This window comes from Dromiciops gliroides, chromosome 6, assembly GCF_019393635.1.
Source record: "Dromiciops gliroides isolate mDroGli1 chromosome 6, mDroGli1.pri, whole genome shotgun sequence".
NCBI classification, from domain to species: domain Eukaryota; kingdom Metazoa; phylum Chordata; class Mammalia; order Microbiotheria; family Microbiotheriidae; genus Dromiciops; species Dromiciops gliroides.
The window spans coordinates 123,962,295-123,989,406 of record NC_057866.1 but is presented as its reverse complement, the minus strand read 5'-3'; the positions used below and the strand labels follow the sequence as shown (position 1 = coordinate 123,989,406).

General features: G+C 39.7%; 1 protein-coding gene across 1 annotated transcript in view; it reads left to right on the top strand.

The window, feature by feature from the left end:
* SCFD2 (sec1 family domain containing 2) overlaps nucleotides 1–27,112 on the top strand; it is a 408,974-nt gene that overhangs the window by 159,269 nt on the left and 222,593 nt on the right. Inside the window, exon 5 of the mRNA XM_043973416.1 lies at nucleotides 1,083–1,332. Coding sequence (XP_043829351.1) covers nucleotides 1,083–1,332 — 250 coding nt within the window. The remainder of the gene's footprint in view (nucleotides 1–1,082; nucleotides 1,333–27,112) is intronic.

Sequence of the window (27,112 nt, the reverse complement as noted above, 5' to 3'; positions counted from 1 at the left end):
ATAGGGTGAAAGAAGATAGATAATAGAGTAAATATCACGGGGAAGGGAAGAGGATGGAGGGAAACAGTTAACAACAGTAACTGTGAAAATGAGAAAAGAAGGAAAAATTGTACAAAAATATTTATAGCAACTCTGTGATGGCTAAGAATTGAAAATCAAGGGAATGTCCTTCAATCGAGGAATGACTGAAGAAGCTGTGGTATATGAGTATAGTGGAATGGTATTGTGCTATAGGAAGTGACAAACAGGATGATCCCAGAAAAACCTGGAAAGACTCATATGAACTGATGTATAGTGAAGTGAGGAGCACTGAGAGGACATAGTGACAGCAGTATTGTTCGATGTGCAATTGTGAATGACTTAACTACTCTCAGCAATGCAATGATCCAAGACAATCCCAAGGGCCTAATGAGGAAGCTTACTATCCACCCCTATAGAAAGAACCAATAAAAGGAGCACTTGTGGATTGTACATATATAACCTATGTCAGATTGGTTGCCGTTTTGTGGAGGGGGGAGGAAAGGGAGGGAGGGAGAAAAATTTGGAACTCTAAATCTTATGAAAATGAATGATGAAAACTACCTTTACATGTAACTCAAAAATAAAATAAATGTTTGTTGCAATTAAAAAAAAATAGAAAGCTGTGTGGGGACAGTCTCGCAGGCCACATAGCTAGCATGTGTCACTGCTGGCCTTGACCCTCCGTCTTTCCGATTGGGAAGCCGTAGGCTCTTCATTCGCTACAGCTGGTTGATGTAATGGGTAGAGCACTGGGCTGGTAGTCAGGAAGACTAGGGTTCAAAAACTTTCTCTGAAACTTATTAGCGGGATGGAGCCAAACAAGTCACTTAACTCGGCCTCATTTTTCTCATCTATAAAATGAGAACGTTAATAGCTTTTATTTCACAGAATTGTAGTGAAGATCTATTGAGATAATGTAAGTAAAGCACGTGGAAACCTTAAATCCTACATAAGTAAGTGGTAGGTATTTATATAGTATTTTATTATTGTGATTGTGATTATTATTACTTCTATGCCTTGTGGCCTCTCTTACACTATAAATCCCTACCTCTTCATTTCAGAGTATTGCAGAATCATCGCTGCCCAATGTAATGAATCAGTTGCTGCCCTTAATTAAGTCTTTTAGCCAGAGGACCAATGACGACTACAGCCCAGAAGACCTTTTGATCTTGCTCGTGTACATTTATTCAGTTGTTGGAGAAATCCCAGCTGACAAAGGCCTGGATACAGCTGAAGAAATGGTGAAGTTGTCACTAACTATGACCTTCGCTGAAGAACCAGAGTTGACTCCTTTGCTGCAGAAAATTTTAGGTGAGTGTTCAAGCAGTCAGATGAGCCTGAGCCCCACCAACCCCCCAAACCCAGGGTTATTTCAACAAGTGGGCGAATCCCTCTAAGTCTATTTTCTTAGACTTATCTGAGGTCCAATAAAGTTCTGCTCTTTATCAACTATATTTTCAGATCATGCTTTCATCAGTTTTTCCCCCAATACTTTTGAATTGAGCCCAGTATATGGTTGTTTTCCCTTCCAATTTTTTTATCATAATCTACTCTCTTTAATCTAATTCTGCTAACATTTATTTTGTACCTACCATGCACTATCGACTATATACTATGTATTCATTCCTCTATGCATCTTTGCATTTTGGTTTTACTTGCCTCTTTAAAAATCTAGTTTTCATAGGTTTTGACAAATATTTCCTAACACTAGTTATGTTACCAACTTCTTTAGGTGTTCTGAGATATACTTATCAAGCTTAAATATCAGAGAAAAAAATTGTCAGCTTCCTTATATGTGTTTCCAATTTTAGGGAGGCTTATATACAGTAAAATCTATACCCTGCCACCCTATGTCTTATCCTCTATTCAACTTCCCTACTACTTAAAATAATGAAAGTGTCTCTACTACCTTCAGGTTTCTCCAGAAGTGGGCAGTACAAAGATTCTGATTTATAGCCTGAAGGATGTGTCTCATTGGGAGCTGTTTTTGCATTTGTTTTAGCTTGTGTTTCTGTGCTTTCTGTTGCTTCTATTTTACCATTAAAAAAAATGAAAATATGAAGAATTCCAGGATAAGAAGTCAGTTGAGGTGATGAATTCATAATAGCTTCTCATGAGAGGGTAAGCTTTACAACTTAGCACAGAACCTTTTAATTTTTTTTTTCCACTGCAAGAGTTTGTTTGGCAAATACTCATGGAATTTAGCCTCATATTAAAGTGTGCTGTGTAAAGTGAAGGATCATGTATTTTTTAATTTACTTGCCAGTGTAAATGAAGACCATGAGCTCTAGAGGAGAGGTTTAAAACAGTTTGTATTAAGATAAGCATAAAAGGGGCATTTCCTGAAACCTGATTGTATTAGGCATCTTGAACTACAAAGTTTATTCCTCAAATTCATGATTCCAGAAACAGACAAGTAACGATGGCACATTATAGAGGGGACTATTGTGACAGTTATTCTCGGGAGTGGATGTGTACATGCTACTTGGGAACCACTGGTGTTGTTTCCGTTTAATATCTACTAAAGGCCCACTTTTTCTTCCTTTTATGAGAATCACTGCTTTCAGTTATTCAGTGAATTTGCATTTAAATGTAATTGCATTTTCAAAATAATCCTGGAGAATAATATTTAGAATAAGGACGTCTACTAATCAAGTAAGTAAACACTGAAAATGTAAAAGTGTTAAAGAAGGTATATTATTGTTTGATTTTGTTTTTTAAAGTTCAATGAAATCTTAATGGCATTGTTCAAAGTATTTGGTATTATGTCCATAGTTTTACTTTTATTGTGCCATTAAAACTAGGTGGAGGGGGCAGCTAGGTGGCACAGTGGATAAAGCACTGGCCCTGGATTCAGGAGAACCTGAGTTCAAAACCAGTCTCAGACACTTGACACTTACTAGCTGTGACCCTGGGCAAGTCACTTAACCCTCATTGCCCTGGGGGGGGGGGGCGGAGAACTAGGTGGGAAAGACCTAGCCTAAGTTTTTTTACTGTTTTAAAAGTTTGAAAGAAAAAAACCCCACTGACACAAAAAGAAGAAATGAGCATGCTGAACTCTATTTTGAAAAAAAAAAATTTACTTGGACCCTCAGACATAGGCCTTGACATACTTTTATTGAAAAATTTGATCATAAAGGGAACCGGGGAAGAATTTTTCATCTATAGACATCTTGCCACTGAAAAGAGAATTTTAATTGCAGCTCAGGGTAGAAGCATTGGAATAGATAATCAATCAACAAACATTTATTAAGCACCTACTATGTGCCAGGCATTGTGCTAAGCTCTGGGGATATAGAAAGAGGCAAAAGACAGTACGTGCCCCCATTCTAATGAGAGTAGAGCCAAGTGCATAAGGAATGCCTATTTTGTATAAACTAGAGGCTCTCAACCTTTTTTATGTTATCTATCAACCTCTTCGGGAGTTTAATGAAGCCTGTGAATAATATTTTTAAATGTATAAAATAAAAATACATAGGATTTGTTAAGGGCTAAAATTCTAGCTAACTGTCTAAAATATCCAATGAGTGGTCGCCAATAAATTATAAGCTTTAGCAAGAGTTAGACTTTTAAGCATTTATTAAGGAGAATAAGAATTTGGTAAAGAGAGAGAAAGGCCTTGATTCGTATCTATTAAAGGGAGAGCACATTTCTAGCTCCGCTCTCCACCAGAGTCCAAAGGAAAGAGAGCGAGACCGAGTGCCAGTCTCTTCCTTCCTCCTCCCACTAGCCCGCGTCACTTCCTGACGCCAAAGAAAAGACTCCTGGTCTTGCCCTCAAAGACCTTCACTTCATGGGCGGAACTCTTCTACAGTAAGTCTTCAGCAGGTGGCGTCATTCCAATCGTTACAGATTACAAAATAAATTCATGAAATACAGTTATGAAAATATTTTTTAAAAGCTCACAGACCCCAGGTTAAGAACCCCAGCTCTAGACAATGTTTCAAAATTTGATATTTTGTCAGTACATATATCTTGTATATGGGCCCCAAACTGAATAAAAGAGAGCAGGCTGGGGGCAGCTAGGTGGTGCAGTGGATAAAGCACCGGCCCTGGATTCAGGAATACCTGAGTTCAGGTCCGGCCTCAGACACTTGACACTTGCTAGCTGTGTGACCCTGGGCAAGTCACTTAACCCCCATTGCCCTGCCCCCAAAAAAAAAAAAAAAAGAGAGCAGGCTGGATTGCTATGGGGAAATTCTGCAGTGCTTTTGGTGCCCTCAAGCTTCTCTCTGAAACAAAAACCTTTCTTTTTTTTTTAATACTAGTATTCTTCTGGTGATGTGTGTCAATCGTAGAATACCACAATTTTTGAAAAATCAAAATTGTAGGTGACCCACAGGACAATGAAGAGAGAGACTTGGTAAGTGTAAATAGACTGCACCATGTTACCAATTAAAGAACTGCATTCAGAAAATAGCATAAAAGATGCTATCCGAAAGATGTATGACCAAGTAAAGAGAAGGGCTAGTCATAGAACAAGAACAAAAGGTAACAGATGGACTATATTCTCCATGGGTACCCCAGTAATGCCAAGAGAAAGGGCCCTAGTGTGTTATGTGAACCCTCTGGGGAAGATTTTCCAGAGGACATGAATAAGACTTGAATCAGACTTACACAGGATGACAAGGTATGAATTCATTATACAGTTGTGTCATTGGAGGAGCTCTATAGTAGATGAATTCTCATATCCACTGAAGTATGTTTTATGTGTTTTAAAATTTTTTATTGTTTTATGAATACAAATCTATTTATCTCCTCCCCTCCCGCCTTGAGAGAGTTGTAACAGATATAATCCGTCAAAACAAATTCCCACGTTGGCCATGTCCAAAAAATATGTCTCCTCCTAAACCCAGAGTCCGTCAATGCCCCCCCTCCCCACTCCCTCCTACTGGTCTTCAGAATCACGGACCAATCAGTTGAACTACAGAAGAAAAAGGGCATTGTTAGAGAAGCTTTAAACTTCTTAATTGCATTCACGTAAATCACTGGCACCAGTGTCAAATATGGGCCATGTGTCCTGTGTACATGTCAGCGTGAAGATATCTTCATAGCAACATGACACAGTGGATAGAGCACTGGACTTGGAGTCCATATGACCTGAGTTCAGATCCTACCTCAGACATTTACTGACTGTATGGCTCTAGGCAAGTCACTTAACTTCGCTCAGAATTAGTTTCGTTATCTGTAAAGTGAGAGACTTGGATTCCATGGCTTTTTAGCTCTCTTCTAGCTCTAAATCTATGATTCTATGGTCCTGTAAGGATACTCTAATCATGTATCATAAAAAATATTTGACTATTACATTGCTACCTTCTTGGGAAAAACTAAAATCATGCTATTCTTTCTACTCTGTATGTGATCCATTATAAATGTGAGCTAAACGTTTCTTACCTTCACTTGATGTAGCTGTTGAGTAATAAGTGTAGTGGAAGGCTATTTTAATATGTTGGACAATAAAATGAAATGTAACAGCTCCAAGATTTCTCATGGGAGTGATTTAGAAAAGACATGTGTTCTTCATCAGTGTTTCCAGCCTAAACCTTGGAAATCAAGAGGAAAGTACCCTGTTACACCAAACAGTGTCACAAACTAGAATGGAAAACAACATCTTTTTATTTTTTAGCAGATTGATTTTTTTGACAGATAGGAAAAGCAAGGAAGCCAAATGAGCTAAGTGAAAGTGTATTAACAAAGGGAGGAGTCAATTATTAACATGTCATGGTGAGGGAAACTGAATCATAGCAGATCTTGGTGATAAAGCAGAATCTCTTATCCTTACAGGATGGGATGAAGAATCTGCTGCCCCCACCCCCACCTCTATCACCCGACGCTCAAGGCCTTGTGTGTCTTCTGCATAGTCATGGTTTCTTTAAAGCCCTCCCTGTGCTGTAATGGAATCAAATTGGCATCGAAGTGTGTGGAACATTCATGCTGGTGATGAGAGGAATTTTCTAGTCCCACTGCCAGTTACCACAGCAACATCCTGCTGTAGTGCCTAGCCACAAGTGATGCTCAGGGCCTGGGAATGGTTCCTCATGGGATGGATTTTTGAAATTTTGAAAAATGTCCTTCAGTTAGAGTAGGATTTTTAAAAGCAAAAAAATACAATTAGTGGCCCAATATGCATCATAAAACAGAATATAAAGTGAAAGAGGGGGGTTGGGGAGTGAGAGGAAGAAAGGAATAAGGAAAAGAAAATGAAGCTTTAGAGTTTTTTGGTTTTCTTTGTTGTTTAATCTTTCACCAACCTTCCTTTACAAAGGTGTATTATGTTGGTGTTAAGCAGCACAAACCTTAAAATAATCTAGAGAAAGGCCCTTGAGCAAGTGTCTTAAAGGCAAACTTCCATCAATAAAATAAACAAAAAACTTGTGATTTGTGTTAGGGAAGATAAGAGCTTTATTTTTCTGATGAGGTGACAGTAGTGGATGGCAGTAGCATTTTTAAAAGACCTCTGATGTTGCTTTTTGGATTTTTTTTTGTTTTTGTTTTTTAGTGAGGCAATTGGGGTTAAGTGACTTGCCTAGGGTCACACAGCAAGTAAGTGTTAAGTGTCTGAGGCTGGATTTGAACTCAGGTACTCCTGAATCCAGGGCCGGTGCTCTATCCACTGCGCCATCTAGCTGCCCCCCTGATGTTGCTTTTTAAGGAAGACAAAGCTGCCACAAATCACTAAAAACAGATTCTTGCTGTCTGTTAGAGTGGTTGACTATACTTTATGAAGTACATATACTATAAGTATTTCTAAAACAGTTAAGGAGTGGCCCTTAAATCACCATGTGGGGATTCTACAAATTAATTTTTTTTTAGGGTATTTCATTTGAGTTTCGCAACCACGAAGCACCAACTATGTGTAATTTACCATGTTTGACAAAGATAAAATAGAGATAATAAACTCACTTGAGCCTCAACAACTTTGAGGTAGGTATTCACAGATATTTCAATTTCCATTTTACAAATGGGGAAACTGGGGTACAAAGAACTTAATTGACTTGCCCATGGTTGCCCAGCCAGTTTAGTTCAGGGGTAGAATTTGAATCCAGGCAGAGGAGTGAAGGGCTGGGGAGGGAAGGATCCTTTGTAGCCAGAAACAGCCAGGGAACAGCAGATAGAAGATGTCTATGGAGCTTAGCCCTTCTTCTTCTTCTTCTTCTTCTTCTTCTTCTTCTTCTTCTTCTTCTTCTTCTTCTTCTTCTTCTTCTTCTTCTTCTTCTTCTTCTTCTTCTTCTTCTCCTTCTTCTTCTTCTCCTCCTCCTCCTCCTCCTCCTTCTCCTCTTCCTCCTCCTCCTCTTCCTCCTCCTCCTCCTCCTCCTTCTTCCTCCTTCTTCCTCCTTCTTCCTTCTTCTTTCTTCTTTCTTCTTCTTTCTTCTTTCTTCTTTCTTCTTTCTTCTTTCTTCTTCATCATCTTCATCATTGTCACCATCATCTTCTTCTTCCCCTCCCCCTCCTGCTCCTCCTCCTTTTCCTTCTTCTTCTTCCATGTACAGTAAAGAGTTTCTTCCTTGTGAGATTTCTCACTGATTTTCAGGCCACATTCACTATTCTGTGCTACCCTTCCTGGAGCTCTCTGGCTCTCTCTACATTGCTTCCAGAACCAAATGGCTTCTGGTAAAGAATTTGGATTGGATAATTAATAGATGGATAGGAAGGCAGCAGAAACAAAAGTAGATATTTCAAAGGTAGGATTAATGAAGCTTCTGACTTGAAGATTTCAAAGGAAATTCTGATTGATCATAAAGATGATTTGTAAATTTTATAAACATTAATATAAGCTTCTGCCAGTCAATATACCTTTTTTATACTTTGGGTGTGATATTATTGGTTCTTGTATTGGGATTTTCCCCACCAAAATACAAAATCCCATTGCAAAATAGGAGTAAGAAACAGAAATTTTCATGGTTTTTTGAGTGTTCACAAAGTGGTTGAAAAACCAGCTTCTGAGGACAGTTCATTTGACTTCCTTCTCCCCTCCCCGTTCCATTTTTCCTTTTCTTTCTCCTTACCCCCTCCCCCAACCAGGGTGTCTCCCTCTATTCAAAAAGAAATAATTCCAGGTGAAAACCTATGCTACTTCAAAGGCGAATACTTGCCAACTTTGATTTTTAACCATTTTTTCTTGTAAAGAAAAATGAAGTTATTTGGTCCCTCTCCCTGCTTCCATACAGGGCACTAGTAAATCATTTCAGAGAAATGGATGTCAGTCCTGTTCTAAATTATCCCTAGGGTAAGAGATTCAAAAGTTTTGCTAGGGAATATGTTCTACAATTTCAAAACTCTTATAATTAGGATATTACTTTTTTTCTTGGGTGGGGCAATGAAGGTTAAGTGACTTGCCTAGGGTCATACAGCTAGTAAGAGTCAAGCATCTGAGGCTGGATTTGAACTCAGGTCCTCCTGAATCCAGGGCCCATGCTTTATCCACTGGGCCACCTAGCAGCCCCCAGGATATTAGTTCTTAAGTTGAACTTACCTTCCTCCTCTTAACCGAGCATCCATCCCTTAACCCACCAACCCTATCCATTTCAGTAGTACTACCATCATCTCAGTCACCCACTCTGGAAATGATAATCATGTTTGATTCATCCCTCTACTTCATCTTCCATATTCCTAGTCAGTTGTCAGATCTTCTCAATTTGGAATTTTAAAAATATCATCAATACTTCGTTTTTTAATCTTCTACATTTCTCAATATATGCCTTCCCCTTTCTATAAGAGCCATCCTTTCTAACAAAAAAATAGAAAGGATGGGTGTGGGAAACAGTTTAGCAAAACTAGCCAACACATCAACTTAGTCTTATGTTATAGTCAGTGTTCCACACCCATAGCCCTGCAAATCTGAAACAAAGGGAAGGAGTTGTATTCTTATTTCTCTTCTTTGGAGCCAAATGTGGTCATACATTCATTTTTTATTATGTTGTTGAAATTCTCACCTCCTACATTGCTGTATTGTCTATATTATTTTCCTGGTTCCATTTACTCAATGTCACAGCAGTGTAATGATTGGAATGACGCCACCTGCTGGAGACTTACTGTAGAAGAGTTCCGCCCACGAAGCAAAGGTCTTTGAGGGCAATACCAGGAGTCTTTTCTTTGGTGTCAGGAAGTGACGCGGGCTAGTGGGAGGAGGAAGGAAGAGACTGGCGCTCGGTCTGGCTCTTTCTTCTGGACTCTGGTGGAGAAGGGAGCTAGAAATGTGCTCTCCCTTTAATAGATAGGAATCTAGGCCTTTCTCTCTCTCTTTACCAAATTCTTATTCTCCTTAATAAATGCTTAAAAGTCTAACTCTTGCTAAAGCTTATAATTTATTGGCGACCACTCATTAGATATTTTAGACAGACTAGCTAGAATTTTAGCCCTTAACAGCAGTTCACATATTTCTTCCCTTGCTTCTCTGTATTCATCCTATTCACCCTTTCTTAAGGCACAATAATATTGCATTCCATTCATGTAAATATACCATGTTTAGTCATTCTCTGATTGATGGCATCTCTTTTTGTTTCTAGTTTTTTGCTACTACAAAAAGTGCTTCTATAAACATTTTGGTGTTTCTGTAGATACCAAAATGGGTCTTTCTTTATTATTGACCTCTAGGGGGAGAAAAAAAGGGAGAGATTGACCTAGCATTGGGATCAATGCTAAATGTCAAGTAAAAATTCATGGACGTTTTAGACATTTCTTTGCATAATTCCAAATTACTTTTAAGAATGTTTGGGGGCAGCTAGGTGGCGCAGTGGTTAGAGCACCAGCCCTGGATTCAGGAGGACCTGAGTTCAAATCTGGCCTCAGATACTTGACACTTACTAGTGTGTGACCCTGGGCATGTCACTTAACTCTCATTGCCCCACCCCAAAAAAAATGTTTGGACCAATTAACAGCTCCCCAAATTGTTTATTTATAGTGCCTCTCTTTTCACAACCCCTTGAATATTAATCATTCCCCCCCTTTTTTATTACCATTGCCAAATTACCAGCCATTAAATTCAAATCCCTCCACAGGCTTATGCCCCTTTTTCTTTCCAGCCTTTTATCCCCTCCATCCATTCTATGTAGTAGTCAAACTGTACTATTCACGAGTGCCTGAACACACCTGGCAGTTTCCATATTGTTTACTTTGTCTAGAATATTATCTGTATTTGTTTTTTTAATTGCTGCCCGTCATCTGAGGAGCAAAGCAAATACTCTTGAGCATGGAGCTTGGGGTGGGCCTGTGTCTGGGTATGAGTGATAGTTTGGACTCTCCTACCTTCTCTTACCTACCTTGGACCCTCCTCCCACATCTCTTTGTTTCAGAACATGCAGAAATGTCCTTTGTTTCCTGGTGGCCATGACTCATGGGCTGGTACTATGTGATGACAAAAACTCTGAGGCTTAATTCTGAATATAATGAAGGAATGATCCTGCCCCCTCCTCTCCTCATTGTCTTTGAAGTACAGGGACAGCTCTCTAAGTCGTCCAGAGGGCCTGATGAGGATGTACTTTCTCCTACATGGTCATAATATTTTAAGTAAGCCTGTAGCTAAGATGGGTCCAATTTCCTTTGATAGAGGGCCTTGTAATATTTCAAAAGATAGATGCCATCTTCCCCTTTCTAAATATCTAAGCTAGAGAGAGGGTAGGGGCCAGGAGAGTAGTTGAAGTTTCAGCAGGGGCAGAAAAGACAGGGCAAAGGGGAATTTATCACCCAGAGAAAAACAGACCACTTGGTGTTAGACTCTTTATAGAGGAGGTGAAGATATAAAATGGCAAGGATTCAAATGAGAAAAGATGAATGGTTGTAAAAGGTATTCACCGGAGCAGCTAGATGGTGCAGTGGAAAAACACCGGCCCTGGATTCAGGAGTTCCTGAGTTCAAATGCGGCCTCAGATACTTGACACTTACTAGTGTGTGACCCTGGGCAAGTCACTTAACCATCGTTGCCCCGCCCCCCCCCCCAAATATTCACCATTATCATGGCAGATGGTCTACACAAAATCCAAATAGAGCAAAGAATCTTTCTCTGTGTCTTTGGTGTGGTCCAGATGATTTCTCTATCTTCTTTTCTGCCATTTCTTCTTCCACATATCAGGGACTGAGGTGTTAGAGTTTAAATGCTATGATTCCGCTGCCACTGATAAAGAAATTAATAATAGAAATGCTGAAAGACCTGTTTGATGTCTGTTTTTTGTCACCCTAATTTTATTAGTAAATACTCTTAGAATGATCTGGTTTAGTTGGGTCTCATGCCAAGCTTCTATAAATTTATTTTCTTCTCTTAACACTTTTTGGTTTTTCGTGAGGCAGTATTACTTATAGTCATCCACTGTCCTCTTCTGTCACATTATGTAAATGAATATTTAAACTAATGTTGTTATTGATAGTCATGTCTCTGCTTAATAAGTAGATCAAATGTTTGTTGCTTTGGTTGGCTTGTGATCACCTTTGGCTTATTGTTTGCAGAGATTATTTTGGTTTGTATGAAATGGTGAAAATTTGCAATTTTTTCCCCTTGATCTATTGCCCATTTTTTTCAGCAAAAATAACTTACTTAACTAGACTAGAACTCTTATACATCCATATAGTATCTGCTTTTCATTTTTATCTTTTCTTTTAATTTGATATTGATTTTCCTCTTTGTCCCAATTGGTCAAGAGTCTGACTGCATACATATGTTTGATTCAGAAATGACTGTCAAATGGCTTCTCATATTGCTTGCATTAATTTCCTCTCATGACCGTCAATTTCTTCCTCTTTTTTTGGTGAATTTTTTTGGTACTACCAAATTGAGCATCTTCCAACTCTCTTCTTGAATAAAGTATCTGTGAGAAACAAGTATAAAGTATTTATGAGAAACAAGTGACTGAGTAGTCTGAGAGGCTTTGGTGTCTTTAGTTTAGTCATCTTATTTTCCAGCACATTTATTGTTCTCTCTCACTGAAACCATTTACATAGCAATGTATGCAATACCCCAATATCTAGGTTAACTTGGTTTGGAAGACCTTGTAAGTTCTTCCTAGAACCTCATCTTCTGATGCAAATTGTAGTGTATGTACAACAGTTATCTTCAAGTATGCCATTTTAAATGTGTCTGTCATCAGCCCTGCAAGGAAAGGTTTAGGAGTACACATTGATTCTACCAACTCTTTCCAGGGAGAACCTAGACATTCCATTTAGTGGAATTTCTTTAGGTCTTTGGACTTAATTTACCAGGACAGTGTCCATATTGCTACTATTCCACTCTTTTATTAGTATGTAAAAAACATTTTTATTGGACAAGTGTCTTACATTTAATGTTAGTATGTTTGCACATACTTTGAATTAAGGCTTACAGATAGTAAAAAACTGTGCACCCTACTTTCTCCATCACTGTCCCATTCACCAGAAGTGTAAGGGATGGCATAGGAATAAGGCATTCATTAAGCCTATGGGAGAAGGAAAAAGATGGTGGATCAGGCTCGCTAATAAATGTAGTTGAGAAAACTGGGTAGCTGGATAGAAGAAACTAAACTTAGAACCATAGCTTACTTTGGTTAGACTTCTACTGTATATATATGATGTGGTTTACTTGATCCTTCCTGTCATTTTTGTAGTCCATACAAACACATTTTGAAGTCTTTTATGCACCAGTGATGGTTAATTTGTTTCTTCTATTAAGTATATTAACTGCAAGCAACCTTGACATCTGTAGAAGTACTATTTTACTTTCTATAATCCTTTATCTGTGCTTTGTCCAAGCACAAAGGACAAAAGAGAGGTCTTATGCTAATCCAGTTCAGTTGCATTGCCTTCCCTATGATGCTAACACCACAACTCCTGGTTTCTTAGTAAAATACCCAGTTTATCAATAGAGTGACTATTCTCCCCATGAATCCTGAGGAACCATAGAAATCCAGCACAGCCTTAAGTAACTTTATATGTTCCCTGCACTCAGGTCACAACCTAATAAACTTATCCTGGTTTTGCAACTGAATTGTTACATGACTTGTGTGCCCTGATTTTAACCAACTTTTGGGAGATGAGCAAGCACAATAAGATAAAGTTGATTGTGTAATTTTTCATGGTTCTTCAGATGTTTTTAAATGAAGTCATGGCCAACAGAGGAAAATACCAGAGAAGGTTAATTAGGGATAAACAAAAAATATTACTTAAGCACTTGCAGTGTGAGTTGTAATAAGTTTTTCTGTTTAAACACTTATGGAAACAAAATTCCCTGTAGGTCTTTCTCTGGGCTCTTTAAATAATTTTGAGACCCCATTGCAGTACTCACTACCATCCGTCTGTTATCCCTCACTCTTTCTATATGGTCAGCTCACCTCTTTTCCTAATCATCTGCAAACTTGACCTTTATTAAAACTTAAATTTACTGAGACTTTTAGGACACTGTATAAGGTTAATCAAACTGGCCTTGGCAAATAAGTGGTTCAGAGTGCCTGAGTGGGTGTTCCAAGGTTAGAGTAGATACCTTCCCTAAAGAGAGACTTATCTGTCATCAAGATACAGATAGGTGGCCTCTGAGACAACCGAGGGCCACTGTGGCCTTGGGAATAATATGTTCATTTGAATAGAATTGAATTATTTGAGTACAGTCAGTTCAGCCTAAATGTCCAAAAGAAGTAATAATAATAACAACAGCATACCAGGATCATTTCTTTCTCACACTTTATCTTCTTATGTGAAAAAAAGAGAAGATAACTACCAAAAGAAGATCATAGAATTAGAGAACTTTGTACCTCTAGTTGTGAAGACATTAGCTCACATAGCAGGATGGTGTGTCTTAAATATACCATAGAACATCATCTCTATAAACTCCTTAACTTTTTTTCTGTCTTCATGCGATACCTCTTTATTCTGTCTTCAGAACCTGGTCTGAGTTGGCTTGAAACTGGATGGTAATTTTCATTGAAGTGTTTATAACCTGAAATCTCTCTTTTTTTCTTTCTTTTAGTATTTTTTCTTTTTTTCGTTTTTTTTTGTTTTTGTTTTTAACACAAGACATATGCTTCTAGCTCTGCAAGTCCCTGAATTGTTGCCAACTTGACAAGTCAGCCAACTGGAACAGGAAATTGGTATGGTGCAATGTTCATTAACAATTTATATTCTTTTTCAACATGCAAATGAAATAGTGTTTTAATTGTAAAAAGACAGGCTTCTTTTCCAAACTGTACTCAAAAGTGGTGGGACTCTTTGTTTTCCCTTTCTTTAAAAAAAAAAAATAGAAACATAAGCTGCTGAACTCATGTTTTATATTTAAACTTAGTGAATGGGGTGTGTAGATGTTTCCTTATACAAATTATCTCCTTGCAAAGGCTTCAGACTTTGGTGGGGAATAATCTCTTCTTATTTATAATGTTGAGTGGATTCCCACTAGCTAATAGGCATCCATACAGCCTGCCAGTGCAGTGCAATATGTAAATTAGAATTGTGGAGATGAAATTATCATGGGCCTGATGGAACTCTGCTTACCCTCCTATAGAAAAGGGGGGGGGGAATACCAAGCACGTGCTTTCCCTTATGGAGAAAACAGAATACTGTCAAACCCAACCCCTCCCAGCAGATACCTACACATGTACCTCTCAGCCAGATGCTATGACTCCATGCCCTTATGCCCAGTGATTCTGGGAGTTGCTACCCAGTAGTCCTGATTACTTCAAGTTGTTCTCTTTAGGGATGAGGGAGCTCAGACAAGATGACATCATTTGAAGCAAGCAAAAGCCTTTTCTTTTAGAAATGAACACATTATGATTTTTGACTTTAGAGAGGTTATAGCATTTCAGAATAATAGTCCATTCCAATATTAACGAAGATGTGTTGAAGGTATAATATTTCAGTGAAGACAGCTGTACAGAGAGTTTCGAACAAAAAGAAGGCCCTAGGGTGTATTTCTTAGGAGTTGTTTGGTTGAGTTGTGCAGATGAAAAAAAAAAAAACATCATAATTCTTATTACTATCATCATTTCCAGAGCCCATTTAAGTTTAGACTGACTTTAGAGTCAAATAAAGGTACGGAAATGAATATTGAAATCTTAGAAACATGAAAAACGCAGCCTTTTGATTTGGTTGATACTTTTCTTCTTTCAGATGGGCCTCTTTTGTAATAGTGTTTATGTGTTTCAGTTTGACATTGAAAATGCAGAACTTTGCATGAAATCATGGAATATCGCAAAAAGAATATGATCAGGCAGACAAAAATCCAGGTCACTGCACTCCAGGGTAGGGAGGTTCTAGGAAGTGGTTCCAAATAGTGTACTACACCCAGACTGTGCCGTGTGTTGTCAGAGCCAGGAAAGTGAACCCTTCACTATGGATATTCTAAAACAGAGCAGGGCTGGCCAAATGTAAGAAAACCACCCCAGCCTTCCTTCTGAGACAAACAAGACCATTTTACTGAATGTTTTCTTTTCCCTCAATACATTTATTGCTTTGTTTCTTTCACAGAAGTTTAGAAACATGCTACACATCTAAGACGCCATAAGAGATCTTTCATTTCATTTTACAGATATTCTGCATAATGTCCTATAGAGTGTGTTAGTGTCACAATCAGAACTAGGGCCCAGATCCCACTACATCTCCATTGGAAGGTGCTTTATTATTCTGCTTTGAGTTAGATACTCACTGCCTGCAGTACAGCAGAAGCAGTGTAAGTTAATTCATAGGTGGCCTGAAGTGTTGGTTCTGTTTCTAACTTGTTCCGTGGTTCCTGGGAATGTCTCTCCTGCTCTCAGTGTTTTAGCCACCTACGAATCTCTGTCTTCACTGGTGTTTTTGCAGCCCCTTTAAGGAAGAGTCAAAGAAGTATTTCAAGTTTAACAGGAAAAAAAAAAAACAACCATGAGAAATAGACGGGAAGAGTTGGGATAAGAGAGCAGAGCATCCTAGGAACCCTGGGACTACAGTGAGAGAAGCACCAAGCTTTGACATTGTCTAAAATCAGGACCATCATTATTGAACAGAGACTAGCAAAGACAACACACCGTGTGTTCTAAAGGGATGGCAGTCCTGGAAGCATAAAGCCACACCCTGGGATTGATGGCTCATGTTTCTCTTTGGCATTATGGCTGGTTGCAGAGCACTTTACAGATATGATCCCATCTGATCCCCATATCAGCCTTGTTAACATAGCTAATGCATGTATTATTATCCCCACTTTACAGATGAGAAAACTAAGACTTAGAGATAGATGGGTTAAATGGCTTGTCTGTGTTTACACAAATGCCAAACTGGCATTGGTTAAGATTCAGAAAATCTGAGTTTAAATCCTCATTGTTGCTTATTACTTTAAGTCACTTAACCTCTCTAAGCTTCAGTTTCCTCATCTGTAAAAAAGGGAGTTGAACAAGAGAGCCTCTAAATCCTCTTCCAACTTGTGTGTGTGTGTGTGTGTGTGCATGTGCGCGCACGCGCGCACATACATATCCCGAGTGGCAGAACCAGGACTTGAACTCAGACCTAGGAGATTTCAAGTAAAGTGTCCTCACTAAATTGCCCAGAAAAGTTCAGTATAGTGGAATTTCTGTCATTCTGTCCAATTTCTTTTCTGTTATAGATGGAGTGACACCATGCTTGGGAATAGGTCTGGGCCAGTGTCACATAGCACCAAGTGGCGGCTTTACAAGTCCAACCTGAGGCCCTTGATGCTTCTTTTGCCAGAGGATCTGCTTTGTAAGCATGTCTCTCTGTGCCTCTCTGCTTCTGGAATCATTGCTGCATGCGCCCTTCCTGCTTATTCTCTCTCTTGTCCTTCTTATCCAGAAGCAGAGTGTTCTAATCAACCGTAACTTGAACTTAAACTTGTTCTTTGCCTCACTCTTGCTTAGCCCCATCTAGACCCCAAGCTCCATCACTGATCTTTCACGGTGACAGAACATAGCCGGCCTCCAAACATATCACATGCATTGATCTTCTCTTCACATGGTAGGTATGATGGCAAGGAAGCCTCTTTACACTGCCATACTCTCAGTGGGTGCTTTAGAATTATTCACAGGTGATAAGGAAAGATAGAATTGGGACAAAGACCTTTCAGACCCATTTACAAATATTGCATTTCCTCTCAGCAATTTTTTTGTTGTTTGTTGTTAACAAAGTAACAGAAGGATCACTTTGTTATTTATAATATATCTCCACAATAGGTAAGGATGAAGTCAGGCTTTCCTCATTGTGCACTTGTTCTTATGCTAAACTGTGTGCCTAGAATTCCTCTCACCCTATCCCCCATCATCTTTGACCTTTGAAATTAACCCAGGGCTAATGTCCCCTGCTCCATGAGGCCTTCCTCAGTGGATCGATCACTTCAACCAAAGTTCTCCCTCCCTCCCTCTGAGCTCCCTTCATTTCCTTAGGGTAATTGACACACTCTTAGGTCACTAATCCCATATTCACTTCCAGTCCAAACCAATAAACATTGGTTGAGGGCCTACAACATGCCAAGCATGTGTTAAGCTCTAGGGATACAATTAATAAAAAGAAATACAGTCCCTAGACAACCCATAAAATGAGGCAGGTAAGGGGGTGGAGAGGATGCTAGGGGACACCTCCCATGGGGGCATCTTGTTCCACAGACTTAAGACCAGGCGGCATAGCAGATGCAGAGTGGAATGGGCTGAATCCAGTTTCCTCCCTCTCCCAAGGAAGGTATTAGGAGGAGTTTGGCACTCCACCCTTCAGCCATCCAATCAGTTGGGAGCGGAGGCTGAGGGAGATGGAGGCAGTCGAGGCTTGAGTTAGCATATGGTGGCCAGTTTAGAAGTGATGAGTTTATCTCAGAGGGCAAAGGAGAGAATCCTATCCCTCAGTATAGTGATTTGTTTAAAGATTTTACCTTCCTTCCTGAATTGTAAGTTCATGAGGCTATGTGTTAGGGGTGGACTTTATGCCAGTACCTTTTTCATATTTGATATTAGGGTTAAATGAGGCACCTGAAAACCACTGAACAGTTAACAAAAGAAAGTTTCATTTGCCCCTAACACAAGTATATGGAACAAGATACAGTGCCCCTTAACTTCTCCTGACAAAGCCTACCTTGTCTCTGTGTGGAAACTCCTTTGATCAGCAGCACAGAGTGTAATGACTCATGTGGTCTTCAAAAATAGACCAAGGTGAAGGGGCTCTATGCATAGGATAGGTAGAATGCCCTTAGGTGACCAGAAAACTATATCAGGGAAGCAAGGGTCAGGCAGATCCTGGGATCACTTTGTCAGCTTTTAGGGAAAGCTAATCCCTGTTGTGGGAAATGGGGGAACCGTGGACCTACTACAACAGGGATCCTAGTTTATTCATCTTAATCATCCCCCACAAGCCGAGCATGGTGCATAGCACATAGTAGGCATGGTCATTTAGACCAAGTCTAAATGAAAATTAGACTAACAATTCATTTATGCTATATCGACCCTAGTTATGAGATATTTATGTGAGAAGGAAAACGTCTAATGCATTTAAATGCAGTGACTAATCTTGATACAAGAGAGATTACAGGAAGTTCTCTTCTCTAGCAGGAGAGGTGGCAGACTACAGGGGGTTAGATGCTGCATCCTTTGTTAGACAGAGTCACTGTGATAGCCTCTTTTTGCTTAACTGATTGCTTTTGTTAAGACGGAAAGTTCTATGGAGAGATGGTTATTTTGAAGTAACAGGGATGTAAAAATAATCAATAAAACAAAAAAGTCTAGTGCAGTTTAATTTAATAAGCTACCTTGTACTATATGGAAAGCCTTTTCTTTATTATTTCCTGGCAAGCAGAATACCACGAAAGACATAGTATCCAGTCATTAGCTCTTCTAGAAAATCTTGCCTAAAATGTCTTCTCATTCTTCTAGTCCACATACATATGTGGAACTATGTTACATTATATTTTCCTTACGTGTGAGAGATATTTGCTACACATATAGAAAAGTTTATATTCTTTTTTAGGAAATCTTTTGGAAATGGGACTGATCCTCTGGCATACAGCTTGCTCTAGAAAGATGATGTGATACAAGGTTAGCAGCTGCCAACATGACTATTAATATTGAAAGATGGGAGCTGATAAGATATCTCTCCCTAAAATATTTGGCCCAGTGTCCCTGGCAAACCAGCCTACACTAATTGGAATAGATGTTTCTTGAATGTCAAAAATGTACCAGGCTATGCACCAAATATATAATTAGAGATGACCCTGTCCAATTATCTTAGAATCCAAACAGTAAAGTGATATTTTCGTCCCTCTGGTGGGACACATCTCCAATCTAGAGATAGTCTGTTGTTCTATCAGATGATGTAATCATTTGTTACATCAAGCCCTTGACCTCCTCCCAGCCCCGTACCTTTAAGCATGGTGCCACACGTGATTCCTAGTTGTAATCTTGGTCTCATCCAATGGTCAAAAGAAACTCCTAGAAACAAGATTAAACTGTCTCTTTCTTCCTACTCTGGAGATCCTTCCCCTCCCTAGCCAGTCTGATTGCTGACCAAGAATAACCTGGCCTCCATTTTCTTATTACCTCCAGTGAAGTCTACCCTTTCATCTGTAATTTAATGCCTTGAGTACTTTGCTTTAATATCTCACATAAATGCAGTTATAAACTAGATTTTCTGCATTAGGGTTATTTAGTGGGAATTGGCTTTAGAAAAAAATAAGAGGCAGAGGCAGTCTTGTGCAAAGACTTCAGACCTTTTTTACTAAAAAGCAAAACAAGCCAGAATCATAGTGTAAGCTTATGTTTGGTTATTTCTCTCATTATTCCCATATTATTTCCCCTGTGTGTTAAGTAATTCAATTTATCAAGCATTTCTTAACTATCTTCTTTGTGTTAGGCTTTGATACAAAGACAAAAACAAAACAGCCCCTGTACTCAAAGAACTTATAGCTTAATATAAGAAAAAATGTATATCAATGAATAAATATCAAATAATTTTAAAAGGCCATCATTAATTAATAATTAAATAATTTGGCATTTAGAACAGGGGCCCTTAATCTTGGGTCCACAGATCCCCAAGTGATCAAGAGAGAGATTTTAGGATGTCCATGACCTTGGATAAGAAATATATATAAATATATGTTGTGTGTGTGTATATACAGAGATACATGTATGCATATTTTCACCAATCTTTCATTGAAATTTAGCATTCCCTTCAGTTATTTAAGAATATTATTATAAGAAGGGGTCCATAGGTTTCACCATACTGCCAAAGGGTTCCTTCACTCACACACACACACACACACACACACACACACACGAAGCACCCCTTATTTAGGTGCAGTGTGACATGATATTTCAAGAGCCAGCTTCGAAGTCAGATGGCTCTGGGTTCCAGTCTTGCCTCGGATACATACTGGCTATGTGGCTGTAGGCAAGTGAGTGGAAGAAAAGGTATCAACCTGCCTTGGAAGGAGAGACTGGAGTGGCATTTGGGCTGATCCTTGAAGGGAGCTAGAGATTCTGAGAAGCAAGCACAGGGCACAGCATGGCACAGAATGGGCCCAGTCGTGGGGGTGGGACAGAGAATGTCACGGATCAGAAACACCAGGCAAGCTGCTTTGGCTGAAATGTAGAGTAGGCAAGGGGGAGTGACTTGAAATCTGTAAGAAAAAAAAAGGTTGGAGTCGGTCTGTGAAAGCCATTAAATGCCAAGGAGAGCCATCTGTGAGGCAATAGGGAGCCACTGAAGCTTCCTGAAAAGGGGAGAGACCTGCTTAAACCTGGGCTTTAGAAAACTTTGTCACACTCTGTCTTGGGACCTCAGTATAGAAGGGCTTTTATGGCCTCCCGGCAGCAGTTGTTTGCAGTTGTTCTCTAGCACCATATCTTTTCCCTTAATTCTTCATGCCAAACAAGTATAGTTATAGCACACAGTATTCCTGCTGATGTAACTCAAGCAGCACTAGCCTGAACGTCGCATCTGTGCGTCTAACACTTCGCTCTTGCTAGAGAGTCTCATGGGCCTCAGAATGGCCACAGGCGAGGGGGAAGGAAAGAGGAGAGGAGGAATCTGGTAACAAGATAAGTTGGCATTCTTTCCCTGGGCATTCAGATTGTACATTTTGCCAGATTCTTTTGCTGTTGAATATGTGGACTAGAAATGAAATGTTGACTAGGTTATCCTGTAGCACCATTGTAACAGTATGCCAGTATCCAGTCCTAACTGGTATCTGTGCAGAAGGGTTTAACAACAGCAATCCCTAAACATTCACTCTGGGCTGCTCTGCTCCTGGGTTTCACGCCCGTCTTGTTCTGCTTTTTTCCTGTTTATAGTTATACAGCTGTTACCTAGAGTGGCTAAAGTCCTCAAGAGGCTGGGGATTGGTCTGCCCCCTCCTTCCCTTTCACAGGGAGTGGTGCTGGAGTTTGTCAGAATAGAGTGGTCAGGGGTCAGAGTCTGGAATGGTTTTTTTCCCCCTGGATTTGGATTTGGCACCAAAATCAGTGAGTCTTGGGAAGCCTTTCTTAGGTGATCCCACTGAGTCAGAGCCTGGTTTAAGATAACATATAACATGATGTTTGTGGCCAGAACTTTAAAAGCAACAGCATATTTTGGAGAAGGAAAACTAGCAAAATCTTGGTAGCTGCTTCATTTTTTCCCATTCTTGACAAATGTGAGCTTTTTATCAAATTAGAAAGGCCCCTCCAATCCCCCTGTCAGTCATAACCAATTAAGTTTGTTTATGTAACTAAAAAACAATACACAGACATAGCGGCAGGCCGGAATGGAATTCTCTCTCCCTGCTGAAAGGGAATGGAGATCACGTGTATCGCTTGTTCTTTCCATCTCATGTCTTTGGGGACCAGCAATCCAGTCATTATGAAGCTTAGTCCAGTAGATACAGCATTGAGCCGAGAAAGAGATATTGCTGGCTCGCTCTCTCAATTATTTAGTGAATTATCTCAACCCTAATTGTTATTGTTGTTATGTTTTCTTTCTCCTCTTCCTCCTCCTCCTCCTCCTCCTCCTCCTCCTCCTCTTTGCTCTCTTCATACATCATGAATCTAAAAGGGTATTTCAGTAGGAAATGAGATTAAATATTGACAAACTTTTTGGTGGACCCAATTGTTCTTATGGCCACTGTAGTTATTATCACCTGTGACTAGAATTACCTTGTGCCTTAGAGGGAACCATATTTTTTTTTAACTCAGTTCACCTAGTACCTGTTGTGTATATGATGCCATACTAAACAGAATGACAACAATGACAAACTTTCCTTATGTTCTACCGGGGGTTATAAAAAAGTAAATGGATAAGTATCAGTGAAAGATAATTTGAGGAGAGAAAAAGCAAATGAAGATTAGGAAAAGCTTTCTGTAGAACTGTGAACTGATCAGCTATCTTAAAGAAAGCTAGGAATGCAAAGAGACAGAAATAAGAAAGGGAGTTAGTTCATTCCAGGCATGGAATGCCCATGAAAAAAGGCATGTACTGTGCTAGATGTAGTGCTAGATGGCACAGTGGATAAAGCATTGGCCTTGAATTCAGGAGGACCTGAGTTCACATCCAGCTTCAGACACTTGATACTAGCTCTGTGACCCTGGGCAAATCACTTAATCTTCATTGCCCTGCAAAAAACAAAAACAAGAAAAAAGGCATGTAAATGATAGGTAATGTTCAGGAATATCAAGTATGTCAGTTCGACTGGAATACAGAATGTGTGAAGGGGGGGCAATGGTAAATAATTTTGGAAGCATAACCTGCTTCAAGATTGTGAATGTTATAAAGGCTAAGCTGAGGAGTCTTCATTTTCTCCTAGGGGTGATAGGGAGCCATTGAATATTTTCAAGGAGAGAGACAAACCTGTGCTTTAGGAAGGATAAATTGACAATTTGGGGAAGAATGCATTTAAGAGGACATATGGAAGTCTTGTTGTTGTTAGTCTGTTGTGATGGTCATGGTAAGTAGGCATCTGAACTAGGGTGGTGGCCATGTCAGTGGGAAAAATGGGTCAGATTGAAGAGATGTCATGGAGATCAAATGAACAACAACAATAATACCTAACATTTATATAGTGCTTAAAAGTGCAGAGCACTTAAAAAACATTATCTCATTTTGTCTTCATAAGAACCCTGGAATGTAGGTGATTTATTATCCCCATTTTACAGATGAGGAAATCAAGTGTCAGAGAAGTTAAGTGACTTGAATAGGGTGATAACAGCTAGTAAGTATCTGATACCAGATTTGGAGTTATCTTCTTGACTCCAGGCCCAGTACTCTGTCTGTTGCATCACTAAGCTATAAAGACCACAAAGGCTTCCCTGGGCACATAGGAGGGCTCCTGGTGGACATTTGATTCTAAAAAGGGTTGTTGTGTCAACTTAGAATTTTAAGTTTGCTCTCAAAGACATTTTCCTAGCCAAGGAGAAAGGTCCTCTCTAATCAAAGTGTAGAAAAACTGAACACTTGGCTTCTTTCCCAAATATAAGACAAAAGACAAAATCATTGGAACTACAGAATCCAGGAGGGGCTCTTTCCCTTCCTAATTATGAAGGGCAGATGACATCCACTTGAGGTTGGGCAGTTTTACTTCTGTAGTAATTGTTTTGCTGTAAAAATCCTAACTGTATCTTCCTGATTACCCCTAAAAAAGCAAAGTTCTGATTTAGTGCCGAAGAGTCGTGTTGCTGGAGGTCGATGACAGCCCCGTGGACGATTCCTCTGATTATTGCCTTGCTCGTTCTGGGCTTCATCTGTGTTATTGGAATAGCTCAGCCTTGTCTGTTTTCCATGAGGGTTTCAGGGGTCTTTAGGGCTTTGAGCAGCTCTGAAATAAAAGCCTACTTCAGTGGTAAAAAATGTATACCAAAAACATTGGCAGTGCTCACTGCAAGTCCTCATTTAACGCAAAAGTTAATCTCAAGGAGACTTTATTTTCTCTTGGCCATCCAAACCACAAGATTGTTTTAACAGTCTCCCCTATCCCCAACCTCTTCAACTCCACCCCCCGTTAATATAGAAACTTGTTTTCAGACAGCAGGAGTTGATGTTGTGAAGTAAATGGTAACATTTAGGAGTTGTTTTTCTTCTTTTTTCAGATGCTTGAGGGTTTTCTTTTTGGTTTCATGCCAAGGTTCTGTAACTCTGTATGTTAGTGAAATAATTAATTAGATCTGGGTCTATCATAGTTTTCGAACGCATATGTACACATATATGCATATATATTACGTATGAAATTATGAAAATATAATTTTTAAAAATATTTGGAAGACAATCCTTTTGGGACAGTAATCCTTTTCCTTTCATCACAAAAGTAAATGCTATACTGAATTTATTCAACAAACATTTCATTCATTCAGTAGGTCTTTGAATGAAACTTAAGTTCAATTGTCCCCCAAAGTGGAGAACCAAAAATATTCTTGTTGTTTTTTGTCCTTCATTCTGGAAGAGAATCATGAAATCCAGGTGATGTCATGAGTTGCAATGAATTGGGTTTAAGTGAGGGAGGGCTGTGAAAGGTCACCAACCTCATTCTCTCTTCCAGAGCTAAGTAGGTTCAGTGGCAAGACATATATCAAAATGACTGGAGATGGCCCTGGATGTTTTTTTAAGGCAATTGGGATTAAGTGACTTGCCCAGTGCACACAGATACTAAGTGTCTGAAGTGAGATTCGAAGTCAGGTCCTTCTGACTCCAGGGCCAGTACTCTACCCACTGTGCCACCTAGCTTCCCTTTAAAAAAATGTCTCTAGTGAAATCAATCACCAACTCTCAAGTTGGATCCAGATCTGTGTATGGAACCCTGAACTTGTGGGATTACCTGGGCAGATAAGGAAAAGGAAGAGAACACACATTGAGATAATACTTCCTACATGCCAGGGCACTGTGCTAAGCACTTCTGCAAATACTATCTCATTGGATCCTCACAACAACTCTGCTGTGTAGGTGCTATTTTGACTCCCATTTTACACTTGAGCAAAGCAAGGAAGAAGTTAAGTGATCTGCCTAGGATCATACAGCTAGTAAGAGTCTAAATCTGGATTTGAATTCAGATCTTTCTGACTCCAGGCCCAGCACTCTCACCATTATGCCACCTAGCTGCCCTAGGGCATCTTTAGGATCATGGGGAATTTTCACTTTCTTCCCCTCCCCTGAGAAACTAAGAATGGGATCCACGATGTGGTCTTTGTATGGAGCTGGGCAGGATTGGAAGTCCAGGTTCCTTTGGAATGCCAGAAGCCACGGGTCTGAGAAAGCCGGGAGTTGGAATACACATTTCATAGCTAGGAAGTCTCCGCTGGATTGGAAGACATTTCAACCAAACAAGATGCTTCCACCTCCTCTAAACCTTTGGAATTTGTGTTTTGACTCTGTCCTTCTTGGGCAAGGGAAGGGACAGGCTGATCCCAGGCAGGGCTCTTCATGGCCCTTCCTGACCCATGGGGTACAAATGAAGTTTTGGTCCGACAAATGCTATCAGAACGCTGTGGAGAAACTTGAGGAAGAGGGCAGACGGGGAAAAGCTGTTTGTTTTGGCGTTTGGGGGAGTTTTGTAGACCTATGGGAAGGTGAGGAAGTTGAGCAGAGTGGGAGAGGGGACAGTTCACTGTTTTGAGGAATCACTATGGCTTGTTCTAATGGTGCTTCCTTATAAGTATTTACCAAGGGTCCATCTAGGACAAGGTTCCTCATTGAAGTACCTGCCCTCTGGTGGCATATAATCTAGTTGCAGAAATAAGGTATGTACACAAAAACTAGGGCAAGTCTAAATAAACGGTTTTGACAAGAAATTCTATAGGGCTTAAGGAAAGAGACTGATCCCAGAGAAGGAAGTACTGAACTAGGCCTTGAGGAATGTGTCAGACTTAGGTAAGAAGAGAAAGGGGGATCTCATTTCATATAGGAGAAAAACACAAGCCAAGGTGGTCCAATGACATGCTCAAAGACAAGGGGTGCACAAAGTTGGCTGAAGCGATATGTGTCCTCAAACTATTAACCTTTTCTTGACTAAAATTCACTGACTAATCTCCAACAAAAAAATCATGGAAGAAAAAATATAAGCCTAATGGAACAAATAAAAGAAAGCCTCCAATATAGTTAAAGTAACTCTCTAGGGAAGTGGAAGAGAACACACATTTGTTGAACACCTACTGTGTGTCATTTTAGTCATATTCAACTCTTCATGACCCCTTTTAGGGTTTTCTTGGCAAGGATGCTGTAGGGGTTTGCCATTTCCTTCTCTGGCTCATTTTTACAGATGAGAAAACTGAGGCAAACAGGGTGAAGTGACTTGCCCAGGGTCACACAGATGTTAAATGTCCGAGGCCCCAGTTGAACTCAGGTCTTCTTGACTCCAGGACCAGCACTCTATCCACTGCACCACCCAGCTGCCCACTATGTGCCAGGCACTGTACTAAATCCTTTATCAAAATGATCTCATTTGACCTAAGACTACCAGTTGTAGAGTAGGTGCCAGTCTGCATTGGTAAGGGGAGTTTCCTCATTGGTACTTAACTGTACCAATGAAATCACAGGTTTGCTTTAAAATAAAAGTTCATTTCCATTTTAGGTTCAAATTCCATTAACTTACTTGAGACCTTTACTTCGGGGTGTGTGGGTGTGGGCAAAGCAGGTAACCTCCCTAAAATGGGAATAATAGCATTTAGTAAACCATGAAGTGCCATAAAAATATGAAATATTATTATACTGAAAACAGAATAAGATTCCTGCTCTGATAGCTATTGGTTGAATCAGGAAGGTTTGGTTTTTTTTTTTACTTTTTTCAAATTTTGAGGTCTAATGTGGTAAAGCAATTTGTAAACTCATCTACTTCTAATAATAGCCCTGTGAGTAGTCTTCCCTCTGTCTGGGGCCATATCTCATTTCAAATCTCGAATACTCATTTAATTCATTCCCTAGATAGATCCCGTACATATACAGAAGTGGTCATCATGCCAAATCATGTGGCTGCTGTTAATGCCCAGTACTGCAGAAATAAGACCAGAATCTGAATGAACCAAGAAAAGAAGCTTGAGAGGCATGAGTCTTTAGAAATGTGGAAATCCCTCTCTTTGTATTTAAAAGGGTTACAGAGTGAGTTCTGGACACAGTGGAGAAGGCACTGGTCTTGTCTGAAACCCACCAAAATGGCTTCCTTTGTGACAGAACCCCAGAGCATTGTAAGGCCTCAGGGCCTCAAATTTCATTTTCTTTATAGTCT